This window comes from Suillus subalutaceus (genome assembly GCF_016647625.1).
Source record: "Suillus subalutaceus strain FC151 chromosome Unknown DFJ58scaffold_18, whole genome shotgun sequence".
Lineage (NCBI taxonomy): Eukaryota > Fungi > Basidiomycota > Agaricomycetes > Boletales > Suillaceae > Suillus > Suillus subalutaceus.
Genome location: NW_024540267.1, coordinates 441,939 through 454,881, shown reverse-complemented (window position 1 = coordinate 454,881; position 12,943 = coordinate 441,939). Strand labels below are relative to the sequence as shown.

General features: G+C 47.9%; 4 protein-coding genes across 4 annotated transcripts; 2 read left to right on the top strand and 2 right to left on the bottom strand.

Annotated features, from left to right (window-relative positions):
- Nucleotides 1–58: 58 nt before the first annotated feature.
- Nucleotides 59–530, bottom strand: DFJ58DRAFT_654995 (uncharacterized protein; the record flags this gene model as incomplete). The annotated part of the gene is made up of 2 exons (XM_041381831.1): nucleotides 59–370; nucleotides 429–530. 2 exons carry the CDS (start codon nucleotides 528–530, stop codon nucleotides 59–61), a joined length of 414 nt encoding a protein of 137 aa, XP_041247669.1.
- A 614-nt stretch (nucleotides 531–1,144) lies between these two features.
- DFJ58DRAFT_155072 (cornichon) lies at nucleotides 1,145–2,214 on the top strand. Its single transcript, XM_041378921.1, has 5 exons — nucleotides 1,145–1,349; nucleotides 1,412–1,480; nucleotides 1,530–1,642; nucleotides 1,703–1,825; nucleotides 1,874–2,214. Exons 1-5 carry the CDS (start codon nucleotides 1,275–1,277, stop codon nucleotides 1,905–1,907), a joined length of 414 nt encoding a protein of 137 aa, XP_041247668.1. The 5' UTR covers nucleotides 1,145–1,274; the 3' UTR covers nucleotides 1,908–2,214.
- DFJ58DRAFT_770813 (uncharacterized protein) lies at nucleotides 2,089–3,567 on the bottom strand. Its single transcript, XM_041389118.1, has 4 exons — nucleotides 3,297–3,567; nucleotides 2,892–3,170; nucleotides 2,554–2,825; nucleotides 2,089–2,494 (listed from the first exon to the last, which is right to left on the bottom strand). Exons 1-4 carry the CDS (start codon nucleotides 3,396–3,398, stop codon nucleotides 2,278–2,280), a joined length of 870 nt encoding a protein of 289 aa, XP_041247667.1. The 5' UTR covers nucleotides 3,399–3,567; the 3' UTR covers nucleotides 2,089–2,277.
- Nucleotides 3,568–6,504: 2,937 nt separating this feature from the next.
- On the top strand, nucleotides 6,505–12,795 carry DFJ58DRAFT_655200 (ABC protein; the record flags this gene model as incomplete). The annotated part of the gene is made up of 37 exons (XM_041381837.1): nucleotides 6,505–6,560; nucleotides 6,610–6,661; nucleotides 6,717–6,782; nucleotides 6,834–7,187; nucleotides 7,238–7,282; nucleotides 7,341–7,475; nucleotides 7,531–7,704; nucleotides 7,808–7,879; nucleotides 7,934–8,078; nucleotides 8,132–8,182; nucleotides 8,238–8,304; nucleotides 8,357–8,474; nucleotides 8,530–8,925; nucleotides 8,975–9,088; nucleotides 9,141–9,254; nucleotides 9,304–9,348; nucleotides 9,399–9,465; nucleotides 9,524–9,925; nucleotides 9,977–10,100; nucleotides 10,153–10,233; nucleotides 10,280–10,382; nucleotides 10,436–10,504; nucleotides 10,668–10,734; nucleotides 10,783–10,866; nucleotides 10,919–11,105; nucleotides 11,132–11,180; nucleotides 11,233–11,305; nucleotides 11,357–11,409; nucleotides 11,463–11,487; nucleotides 11,529–11,730; nucleotides 11,783–11,863; nucleotides 11,911–11,974; nucleotides 12,034–12,049; nucleotides 12,102–12,378; nucleotides 12,427–12,512; nucleotides 12,568–12,629; nucleotides 12,682–12,795. Coding segments are annotated over 37 exons (4,290 nt in total), but the record flags the coding sequence as incomplete, so codon positions are not given.
- Between the last annotated feature and the right edge of the window lie 148 nt (nucleotides 12,796–12,943).

Sequence of the window (12,943 nt, the reverse complement as noted above, 5' to 3'; positions counted from 1 at the left end):
GTCACTCAGTGGGTGTGTTGAGTGCAAAATACAATACAACGCTCGGGTATCTGTGACGTTACTCCTCCGTCTCTAACAAAGTAGCAAGTCCCGCCGATGATGAATGTGATGACGAATGCTGCTTCTTCTTTGTCGAGCTATGAGACCGATAGCTCGGAGGGGGTCCGGATACTCTGGGCTCCGGCTGGATGTGCACGTCTACGATCTCATAGCGTACTAGATGTGACATGATCGTCGACCACGCACCATGGTTGATATCCACAGAGCTCTGCTTCCCATTCACCAGCACATTCAACGAGAAGGATATCCGGCTTTTGTCAATCCCAGTGAGATCGCTCTCGAATGCTGATCTGGCAAATGTAACTGCTTGCTGCGATGATTGTATCAAGTTTAGTGGATGATGATCAGACTAGGGCTGAAAGACTCACGTCGAAGCTCTCCGCAGTGGGGACATACATCATTCGATTATTCAAACGATAGGTGATAATATCTGCAGGGGGTGGGGACTGGCGTCTTGCAAAGGTTCGCATGGCGACTAATCAGTGCACGGAAGAATGGCCATTGCACAATGGGAGGTTGTACTTTTATAATGACTTCATCCCCACAGCATCCCGGAAACTGCAACTTTAGACTTCCGGATTCATTAAACTTATCGACCGCTCTGAGCCGATACGGATGATGTCAGTGGTGTTATTCAATTGCGCGGGTAAATTCATTAAAAAGGTGCCCGGACGTGAGCCGTGGGGCTGGAGCGCGGACTGGAATGAAGGCTGTAGGGCACCACCAGAAGTGAGTCACACGGAAGGTACCTTATCGAGTACTGAGGATCTTGCGTGGTAATCTGATTGATGAGAGGAGCCAACACAAACACGGGCTGACACGGGACTTGAACCGAGTCGGAGGACAACTGAGAGACCGAGCGAAATGTGGATGCAACCATTTCATGTTACCTCACTGGTAGGTATAGCTAGAAAATACTTGGGACACGCCAGTGTCAGTACCGTGGCAGTAGTTTAACCGAAGGTAAGCGGCGTGACTTGTGACTGCGTGTGACATTGTTGAGGGTGTTCTGCCAGGTGTTTTGGCATCATTCTACTCCATCAAGGTATTTTGCTTGTAAATTCACGTTTCTTCTGCTAAGCAGATTCTGATAGCTGCTCCGGATTCACGCGACAGCCAACAAGTCCTAATTTTCTTACTGCTCCACTTTAACGTTCTCTGACAAAATGGGAGGCGCTGGTACGTCCTCATCATTGACTGAAGTCTCCTAGCTGATGCTTGCTGCAGGCTGGTTGTTCTTGTTCTCTGTGCTAATGGCAGCTGGTCTACTCTTCACAATGGTTTTCTTCGTCAGTCTTCCTTCCCATCCTTATACCCACCACCCACCCACTCACTCACTTTCACTCCCTAGATCATTATGTTCTCAGACCTTGAATGCGATTATATCAACCCCATAGATCTCTGCAACAAACTCAACCAAGTACCTCTCTCCATCCCTGCCTATAATACACTCACTGACAAACCCCCAGTTCGTCCTACCAGAAAACATCGCACACGCATTCCTAACAATCCTCTTTCTCCTCTCGGGTCAATGGTTCGCATTCCTCCTCAACCTCCCTCTTGTCTTGTACAACGTCAACAAGTACGTGTAAACCTTATTCTTGGGCGCTTTTTGTGGAGCCGGAGCTGACGCGTCGCACAGGATACGCAACAAGAACCACATGTACGATGCCACAGAGATATTTAGAACTCTTAGTGGTCATAAGAAAGAGAGCTTTATGAAACTAGGCTTTTACCTTCTTTCATTCTTCTACTATCTTTACCGGTGCGTGGTTCTTTCACAAGTGTCCCACGGTAACTCACGAGACTCTAGGATGATCGTTGCGCTTATCTCTGAGAGTGAATAATTGCGGGTGGTAGCTTGATGACGAATACCTTTCCGGACGGTCGGGTAAATCCCGTACACGTAACGTACAAGGCGGTCACTGTTGTTTGGTTGGCTATCACGATCTATTTTCTTCTTATTATGTCCAGTTCACGCTATCTCATGCTCTTGCCAAGCACAACATACTTGGCCGTGCTTTGACTCTTGACCTCGTCGCGTGAAATATTGATTGAGATGAGATGAGATGAGATGTGTAATCAGCACAAGGGAAAATACATATGCTAAGATAATTCGCAACCTAAGATGAAGCTAATGCATGTCAAGTTGGGCTAGACTCTTTCATCCATATTAATATACCAGTACCCAAGAAAACCCGTCCCATAACTTGGGGCTCAATGGTCAATATCCATCCCTACTCCTCGTTCTCCGCCATCACCTCTCCTTCCACGACCCCGTCCACGACCCCTACTCCCACGATGCCACTTCTGCCCATCCGGACGAGGATTCGAGTGCGAGTGCTGGATATATTGTTTCGGGTCCGCACCCGGCGGCGCAACCAACACACTTGCTCTCGGATCCGAAGCAATGATTGAATCCGACCGCATTTTTCTGCACCAACGCACACAAGATAAAAGATGAAAACCCCAAACCAAGTCGATACCACTCACGATGAATTCGCCTCATCCCCACCCTCCATAAGCACATCCACGCTATCATCCACAACATCCACACCCGCAAGCCTCCCTGACAACCCCACTGCTTTCGTCCCCACGATGCTCACTTGCAAGATTTTACCGTCTGCAGGCTGTCCGTTGAACTTGTTCACAGCTGCGTCTGCATGCGCGGGTAGTTTGAACGTAATGCGGACAATGACGTTCTCCGAAGCTTTAGGAGATGCTGTTTCAGAAGAGACTATCGTCCCACATCGTTTGAAAATAGCCTATCAAACCAACCAAAAAAAGAGTAACCATCAATCTCAGTCCAAACACAAAACAGAACCACGCACCTCAACATCAGCAGCAGTCGTACCCCTCACAAGTCCCCTAATCTCCACCACATTCCCCAACGGCACCGCACTCGCGCCTTTGATGCTCAAGCCCTGTCCTAGTTTGTTGTCCCCTGCTGCATCCCTAAGCGCGCGCTGTGCGAGGCGCGAATCGGGTTTGCGAGGTTGGGCGGCGCTTAGGGTGAGTCTTGATGATAGGCTTGGTTTTTCTGGGTCTTCATAGAGGTCGTGGCTCCATTGAGCGTCTGGGTCGCCTTTGGGGGTGCGGTTTGGGCGGGTCTGTGTGACACAATGATTGGAGTGGTGTGATGTGGAGTACAGTAGAGTGATAATCGAAAGGAGAATGCGCGTGTGCGAGAGAGGAGGTTATTCTTTTGATGTGTAGGTTAAGAAAGATGTACGCACGTATGGGGATGAGCGACTGCCTGATTTTGTACGGACAGGGCCTATGGAGGGTGCTCCGGCTCCGTTGTCTATTGGGACGTTTAGGCGTTCTAGGAGGGACATCTCAGCGTTGTCGTACTGGGTGTCTTTGAATGGCTTAGAGGAGAAACGGGTATGTAAGTACTGAAGTCTGAGACCAAGACTTCTGGGTCGCGGTGTAAACTAAAGTACCGTTTCGCTCAACATAAGCTGTGTGTTGTTGTTTGCTGTGTGGCACTGCGCCTTGATCAAACTTCTGGTATGATACTTGTGATGACGTTTCACGTTGGATCAGTACAGGCTGTATAGTTGATATGGAATGCATGTGCTCTGCTGTAGCATATCGTGGAAGGTTCTGGTAATCGGAATGGTAACCGTAATCTGCGTATTGACAAGACGCCACTATCGTCCCCTTGAGAATTTATACTTAAACGTGTGGCAGTGACACACTGGAAGCGACTCGGAATATTTGGGTCGACCGTCCCTTTCAGGTTAAAATACACTACCCAGAGTGAAAGAAAACCAAAGAGAGGGCACAGGCAGGAGATACACTCCAGAATGACCGGAATATCCATGCTTGGTTTTCGTATGCTGAGGGGACAAAGAAAAGTAAGTTTACTGTACATCGACCAAATGCAAGTTACGCACCACAACTATCATCTCGAGACGTCACATATAGTAGTCCTATCCTGCATCAGAACACAACATTGCAGACGATAGGCTACCGTCTCGACGAATAGATTCGACGGGCGGTAATATTTTGTGCCTAAACCCTGGGACCGTATCTCCGCAGCGAGTGCGAGATTGCACGTTTGGGGTGGAACGAGTGCAAAGTTGAAGCGAGCTTGGGGATGTAAGGATTTCGACGTGTAGACTTGAATTATAAACCTCGCTGTCTCTGTTTCGCCCAAGACTCAGATGTAATTAGATCTGACTCGTCGTGCATCGTCTCACCAACGAATCCACCGAGAACCCTCGCCGGCACCCGTCCAGTAGCTCTGCGTCCAGTCAATATGCCAACAGAGAGACCCGACCTATGCATGAATCGTTCCTTTCCAATTTCGAAAGGTACTTCCCGAACAAGGTTTAGTACCTGCAGAAAGGCGATCCTCTGGCAGAGTTTCGTATCAATATATTGAAGCCGTGAGCCGTGAGCCATAATGAGCAAAGTATGTGCCAGATAATGGAGGCCCGACAAACTTTTCGACGTTTTTCTATATCCCATGAGGACTCGGAAGACTCAGGCTGGGGATATCTATGACGGACTGACACGTCGCGAATCAAGATACTCTACGGATGCATCCGCTCTGGAAGCTTGATAAAAGAGCTAGCAACCCGGGGTGAAACATTTGTCCTTCCAGAAGCTCCCGGGAAACTGGCTGATGATATGTTATCCTAGTACATCATATCACTTGGCATAGCGTCGGTGTTAAGTTTTGGCAATGTCATTGGAGAGGGTGAGACGCCCTGCGATGTTTTTCGTTGCCCACGAATGAGCTGTTACAATCTGAGGGAGACCTCCATTTACGTTTCACAGTTTGAAGCTTTCCTGAGTCCTGTATACTAAGCGAGCGTTCACATCGGTGGACTCGTTCGTGTGCGTGTAAGTTCCGCTCGAAGCCTCGACGAGTAGTTTGACCATTTAGGCTGTTCCTTGGTAGAATGGTTTGTGTGTAGAAATCGCCTTAGGGAGATCAAAAAGAACGCATGGATAACTTGAATTGGATGAGCCAATTTTTATTCAAAGCGCTGGGATAGATATTCAGGCAAGGTGTCTGACAAGGTTGCACGCGTAAGTTTGACAACGACGAATTACACTTTCGTGGCGTCAAGTCACGTGTGTAACCTTGTAGTAGGTGTTTTCCAGATGTGTTCAAGAGTAGGTACATGATGCGCGAAATGCTCATGGTGAGTAATGTTAATGAGGGTTCGGGTTGTTTCGTTTGAACCAGCCATTCACGGTACCATAACGGTACTTTGATGTCAACAAACGGAAATTAATCCTGAAATTGGGACCCCGTGTACTCATACAGTACCCGGCTCACCCTTATCACAAGCCAATGGTCGTTACATAACTTATCGTACGAACGCATCTCTTTTGAAGACCTCAGCGTTGTTCTCAACACTCGCTGAGGTATGTCTCAATTATTTCGTACTTAGTTTTGCACTCATGTACATAGCCTTGGGAAACTCCCTAGTAGATGCATTTGGAAACTATATTTGTGTTGAACATAGGCCTTTCGTTTTCAATACGAACAAACAACCATGAAAGGCAATTCACTTTGTTGGCAACTTCAAGTCGCGTCGTGTTGCTCGCGTGTAGTCCGGCAACAGCTCAGGAGAAACGCATCGTTCCATCTTGATTATCGCCGGTCACAGAGACGACAGAGGGTTATTGTTATCCAATTCACTAATTCCATTATTCATCTCCAGGATGTTTCGCTATCAACCTGTTGTCCATCGCCACGTCAAAAACGGACTCGAAAGAGAATGCATGGGAATGTGAAATCAGCTACCCGTTTATCGCAGGCTGACCTATATAATCCGCCGAGAAACCTAGAGAGAGATGACAGAGAGATGATGACAGAGACCTTTCTCCACTAATATTGTTTGTAGCTGCCAGCAGGGGAGGGAGGACAATTTTAAACCCGGCGCAAACCTTTTGGAGTTCGGTGGTTCTCAAATCACAGATTTTTGCTCTATTCTTCGACGGTTCGAACTTGCCCGGAGGACAGCGCTACATTGGCCTTCGGCGTCGCTTCATACTACCGAGCACCCAAGACCAGTCTGCGACCCTGTGCCCTGCTGGCAACTGCGCATCGTCACGGTATTTGTAGGAGAACAACGTTTTTTCGGTCAGCTGACGATATGTGGCCTATTACAACCTACATAGAGTCCTGATTGTGCGGTAGATCCGAGGCTTAGCCAGTAGCTTGATCTGAGCATTCGGTACGAAACATCTACCATAATTAAATACATAGAGCCCACAACCGCTGATCACGAGGCTCCTTGACCCCTTCACAAACCATCTTCCAGCCTTTTCCAACAAACCGTCATTCATCTTGCTCAGTATTTGGTATTCCAGTCTTATTCCGTATGACTTCTCAACGGTCAGAAGAATCCTTGCAGGGCGAAAAGGAAGGCATCGAAGAGGCCAACGCAATTGAACCTTCTCCGACATTCACATCTTCAGCTCGATACTGGTGAGGGGCATACCAACTTTCGTCAAAAATGGTGGCAGTTGTGGTAAGTGAAGTTATTTTGCAAGCAATGTCCTTCATCGAGCCGCGATCAGGTTACCTAAAGACCCGCCACCTCCAGCTCCTCCGTCTCTGGAGGATGCAGTGGTGCGCGAACATTCTATGCTAATTCCTAAAGGATTCTCCTAACAGTGATTTGCAGCTGACACCTTTGGCCAATGCTTCCATTTTCTCTCAGCTCACATACACCTGGGTAACCGATATAATCGTCTGTTTGAACCCAGAACCCAGTGTATACTGTTCTGACGCATATATTTAGGTTCTTGGATATCAACGCACGTTACAAGCGTCTGATCTATACAAACTGGACACATCCCGAGAGTCAGCCATCCTTGCCCCTAAACTTGAAGCTGCATGGCAGCGGCGTGTTAGGGCAGCAGCCGACTGGAATGCACGTCTTGAAAGCGGAGAACTCAGGCCATCTCTCTTCAAGCGCACCGGCTGGGCCTTGAGTGCAATTTCCAGGAAACAAGGCACGACTTGGTCTGAGCGACGTGCAGCGTTTCAGAAATATTGGCAAGAATCCGCAGGGCGGAAAGAGGCCAGTCTTACTTGGGCTTTGAACGATGTCTTTCTTAGTATGTTCTGGATCGGAGGTGCATTAAAGGCATGTGTCTATCTCATAAATGGTCACTGTCAAAATAAATTTACTACACAATTCAGGTCTTTGGCGATACGGCACAACTCATGGGCCCAATAATCCTTCGGGTAAATAGCAATCTGTATTTGGTTATGGTAACCTCTGATGTTCGTTCTTCTCCTGCAGCATATCATCGTTTTTGCAGAGGAGCGTTCCGCCGCAATCATTGCCGGAGAACCTGTTCCAAATATCGGTCGTGGTATCGCCATGGCTGTTGGGCTCTTTGCGCTCACATTGTCGTCTAGCATCTGCAGCCACCAGGTCTGTAAAACTTTGCGATTTGAAAACACGCTTGGCTCAGCTTATGCATTTCAAGTTCTTTTGGCGTTCAATGGCAGTGGGCGTGCTGGCTAGAGCCGCACTGATAACGTGCATTTACGAGCGTGGAGTGAACCTCACAGGCAAAGCGCGTGTGAAACATGACAACGCCACGCTGGTCAACCATATTTCCACAGACGTGAGCAGGATTAATGCAGCTGCTCAGTGGTTTGTGAGTCACATACTTAAGCATACGCGCATTGACTAACCGTGGCCTCTCCCTCGCTACTAGCACATAGGTCAGTATATAGGACTAGTGGCATTCAGATTTCGAGATGACTTACTGTTCTCAAGCCTGGATCGCGCCTATTCAAATCATGGTTTGCTTAACCATTCTTTTAACCCAGGTTTGTTGTACAGTACGATGACTTCGGTTTGTTCTAACGGCGCATGAAAACTAGCTCGGGCTGTCTGCGCTCGCTGGTTTCTCGCTATTCGTCCTCATCATTCCACTTCAACAGCGGCTAATGGCACTGCAGTACCGTATTCGCTTAGGGTCGATGAAATGGACTGATCAACGAGCCAAGGTCCTGTTAGAGGTACTCGGTACGTAACCTTGAGGCTTCCGGGACGTGCAAGGATGTTGAAGAGATGCGCAGGGGCCATACGCGTTGTCAAGTACTTCTCATACGAGATCCCATTCCTTCAAAGTAAGCACGCTGAGTCGAGGAATCTCAACAGGATGCTCATGAACGTTGCTTATAGAAATATTCGAGCTTCGAAAGAATGAACTGCGTGGCATCCGATGGATTCTTCACTCGAATTCTGTGAAGTAAGTCCAGATGGTGATAGCATGGCAACGCCTGCTGATGCAATCCGCCTAGCTTGGCGCTCGCTTCTTCGCTCCCAATCCTTGCTGCTACACTAGCTTTTGTCACGTACACCTTTACAGCGCACAACTTCGACGCTGCCGTCATATTCAGTTCGCTGAGTTTGTTCCAGGTGAGATCATGTCCAGCAGCATACATAAACATGCACCTAATTGACAATTAAATAGCTTCTCCGGCAACCAATACTCTTCATGCCTCGTGCTCTATCGGGTATCCCTGATGCATCTAGCGCGATTCAGCGGCTCACGCACCTGTTCCACGCAGAGCTTATTTCTGGAGATACGCTTGTGATCGACAAGGACCAAGAACCCGCGCTTCTGGTGAAGAACGCGACGTTTGAGTGGGAGTCGTTCGCGAAGGATTCTGGTGATGATTTGAGCTCGAATGGCGTACCCGGCGACGGCAGTCCACCGAAGGGCAAGGACAGGAGCGTGAAGGAGGACATGGCGAAGGAAAAACCCGCTCCTGGAAAAGAAGCCTCTCTCTTTAAGGTAAAGAATGTGACCATGACCATCCAACGAGGCCAGCTCGTCGCTGTAGTTGGACCTGTCGGAAGCGGCAAGGTAATCTTTTCGAATGAAATTCTCGAAGTGACTACTGACCCATGAACAGTCCAGTTTATTGCAAGGTCTAATAGGAGAGATGAGGAAGGTCTCCGGACATGTCTCGTTTGGCGGGCGCATTGGTTATTGTCCACAGACCGCATGGATTCAGAATGCTACGTTGGTTAGCATGGCGTCTCTCTCGAAGAACGAATACATCTAACATTTTACCCCAGCGTGATAATATCACTTTTGGCCAACGATTCGAGGAAGACAGATACTGGCGCATTGTTAAGATCGCTTGTCTACTTCCTGATCTCCAACTGCTCCCAGATGGGGATTTGACTGAGGTACGGTGGATGATTCCAACTTGATAACACTGTTTATACACTATTTCAGATCGGAGAAAAGGGGATCAATCTCAGTGGTGGCCAAAAGCAGAGAGTGAGTCCGTATCTCTCCGTGACAGGACTCAATTTTGATCTTCCACACAGGTCAACCTTGCTCGTGCTCTGTACTTTGACCCTGAAGTTGCCATCCTTGATGACCCGCTCTCAGCAGGTGAGCAGTGTGGTTTATATTATGTCTATATGTCTATCATGCTGACGAATGCCTTCAGTGGATGCTCACGTCGGAAAATTCTTATTCCAAGATGCCATCGTTGGTGCCCTGCGAAATCGCGGCATTACCGTCATTCTGGTCACGCATGCGATCCACTTCCTCTCTCAAGTAGATTACATCTATACGCTGAACAACGGCGTCATTACGGAGAGCGGGACCTACGAAGAATTAATCTCCCGCGGTGGTGACTTTGCGCGTTTGGACCTGGAGTTCGGTGGTCATGTGTCGGAGGAGAATGATGAAGGCCAGGCCAAGGAAGTCACTCCGCATACAGGTATTACCATCGAGGATGTGAAGTTGAAGTCGGAACGAGCCAGAAAAAAGGCTACTGGCAGTGGTAAAATCGAAGGTCGCTTGATCGTCAAAGAGAGGCGTTCGACGGGATCTGTGCACTGGGGGGGTACGATCGAGCTCATCTGAAGGGTTTCCCTGGATTGAACCAGTTTCACAGTGTACTGGACCTATTTGGTTGCGGGACGCATTTCAATAATAGGTCCTCTACTTCTTTTCTTCGTCCTTGCGATGCAGGGAAGCCTAATCTTGAACTCGTACGTGCTAGTTTGGTGGGAGAACAAGTCAGTGTCCTTTTATCGACTTCTTGGTTTCCTTTCTAAAATCCTGGTGCAGTAAATTCGAGCGACCAAACTCGTTCTATCAGACGCTGTATGGCTGTCTAGGGGTTGCTCAAGCGATCTTCACATTCTTTCTGTAAGTCAGTTACCACCGCAGATGGCGGCACACTCACTCAACACAGCTGTGTCGGAATGGACATCATTTCCTTTTATGCGTCTCAAAACCTGCACCACAGGTCCGTTCGTAAAGTCTTTCATGCACCAATGTCCTTTTTCGACACATCAGTGAGTGATTGTGTATGAAAGCGCCCAAACAGATGCATATTATGTTCCTGTAGCCTATGGGCCGAATCTTGGGCATTTTTGGCAAAGATATTGACAGTCAGCATCTCACTAATTTGTACTATGTTATGCTTTGCTGAAACCTTTCGCTCAGGTGCTGACAATCAATTACCACGTGAGTCGTTTGTCACCGCATGGTGAGATGTTGCTTATGCATGATCCAGATTCAATGAGATTACGTACGTTGGCTGCACACTTTGCTTACGGGGACTGACTATGGAGATCTAGTTGTCTATATGCTGTCCAGCCTTGTGGGCTCTATCACCATCGTTTTCTATCCTTGAACCGTACTTTGGTCAGTAAATAGACATCATTTGCGAGGATATGGCCCATTCGTGTCTAGTTATTTTTGTGTTCCTCGCTGCTCTTGGTTATGGCTACTTCGCTGCGTTCTATCGAGCCGGTGCTCGCGAGGTTAAACGCCTGGGTTTGTTATTGTATTTCTGACCTAGAAAGTCACTGTTGATATTGGCCATCAGACTCTATGCTCCGCTCTCTTCTGTATGCCCACTTTTCGGAGACTTTGACAGGACTTCCTACCATCCGGAGCTACGGAGAGATGAAGCGGTTCATTGCCGCCAATAGATACTACGTTGACCTGGAGGACAGAGCTCTATACCTCGTGATTACGAACCAGAGGCAAGTAACCCTATACATATCTTGGCGGTCGCTGATTCATCAGCTTCCCTCAGATGGCTTGCAGTAAGGTTGGACTTCATGGGAGGCATATTAGTCTTCTTTGTAGGCGTCTATTTAATGACAAAACCGTGATCTCATGTTCAACCAATGCTAGGTTGCTCTTTTAGCGGTAATCGACGTCTCCGGGATAAACGCAGCTCAGATAGGGTTGGTACTGACATATACCAGTGAGTTCTCCAAATGTCGCCGCCAAAGTATACATGATGAACTTTTCAAAGCCTTGCTGGCACAAACGTGTACTCAGTTAACCAGACAATCAGCAGACGTCGAGGTCAGGCTTTCCTTATCTTATAGTCTAGACTATTCAATCGCTGTTTGCCTCAGAATAACATGAATGCAGTGGAACGATGTGAGCCGCTAATTTTATGATATCTCGCTTACACCTCGCAGTGGTACAGTACGTCGCAGGGGACACGGTACCTCAAGAGGCTCCGCATGAGATTGAAGAACGAAAGCCCCCAGCGCAATGGCCTGAACATGGTGCGGTCGAATTCAATGATGTTAAAATGGCATATCGGCCGGGCCTTCCCAACGTATTGAGGGGAATTTCGGTGAAGGTCAGGGGAGGCGAAAAGATAGGTGTTGTGGGAAGGTTAGCTGGTTTGTCGGATCTACACATATGTGCTAATACTGCGTCCCTTCAGGACTGGTGCTGGAAAATCTTCATTGATGCTCGCACTGTTTCGAATTGTTGAGTTGTCTAGCGGTTCAATCACTATCGATGGGTGCGTTGGTCATCCATCGTGCCGAATATTGGTTTTCACCCTTCTAGTGTCGATATATCTACAATTGGTCTTAAAGATCTTCGCTCCAAGATTTCTATTATCCCACAAGATGTTTGTAAATTTTCCATGCACTAGCTAACACTGCAAGGACTGATGTACGAACTCGATAGCCTCTTCTATTTAGCGGTCAGTGCCATAAATCTACATGCTCTTGTTTGAAGCGCTTAAAGACTACAAGGGACCATGCGCTCCAACCTAGATCCATTCTCCCAACACAGTGATGCGGAGCTGTGGGATGCACTACAACGATCTCGTCTACTTGATTCTAGCATCACTTCGACACAGCCATCTTCCATTGATGGCGTCAGAACCGAGCAAGCTTCCACTGGCCGCCACGGCCTTGACAGCACCATTGAAAGCGAGGGAGCGAACCTCAGTGTTGGGGAGAGATCTCTACTCAGTCTAGCTCGTGCGCTGGTGAAAGACTGCAAAGTCGTTGTGCTTGATGAAGCCACGTTAGTCATATGTTCTTCTTCCGGGAGCGTGACGTTGATTTTTTTCAGAGCATCTGTCGATCTCGATACTGATACCAAGATCCAGCACACAATCCAAACGGGATTCCAGGGTCGCACGCTACTTTGTATTGCTCGTACGTTCGTTCATGTTTGCTCTCGGTACAATATTGTAATGAGATGATGCTTCAGACCGACTTCGAACCATCATCTCATACGACCGGATTCTGGTCCTCGATGCTGGCCTTATTGCAGTGGGTTGTTATTTGAACGTCTTTCAGCGGTTATCAACTCACTCTCTCGAAGGAATTTGACACACCATCCAATCTCTTTAAAGTTGAGGGCGGACTTTTCCGCGGGATGTGTGAGAGGAGTAATATCTCATTGAAAGATATAGAGACGAGTAGAGGGTTTGAATAATGACGGAGTTTCATGTCGACTTCTTTTCATGTTGGTAAGGCTCCCATACAGTTATGTGTCCCGTAGATGATACATACAGACTTTACTATGCAGTACTCGCCTTGTAGTAGTTTTGAAGCTGAATTCGTTCTTCGCTCAGGCTCGAGAG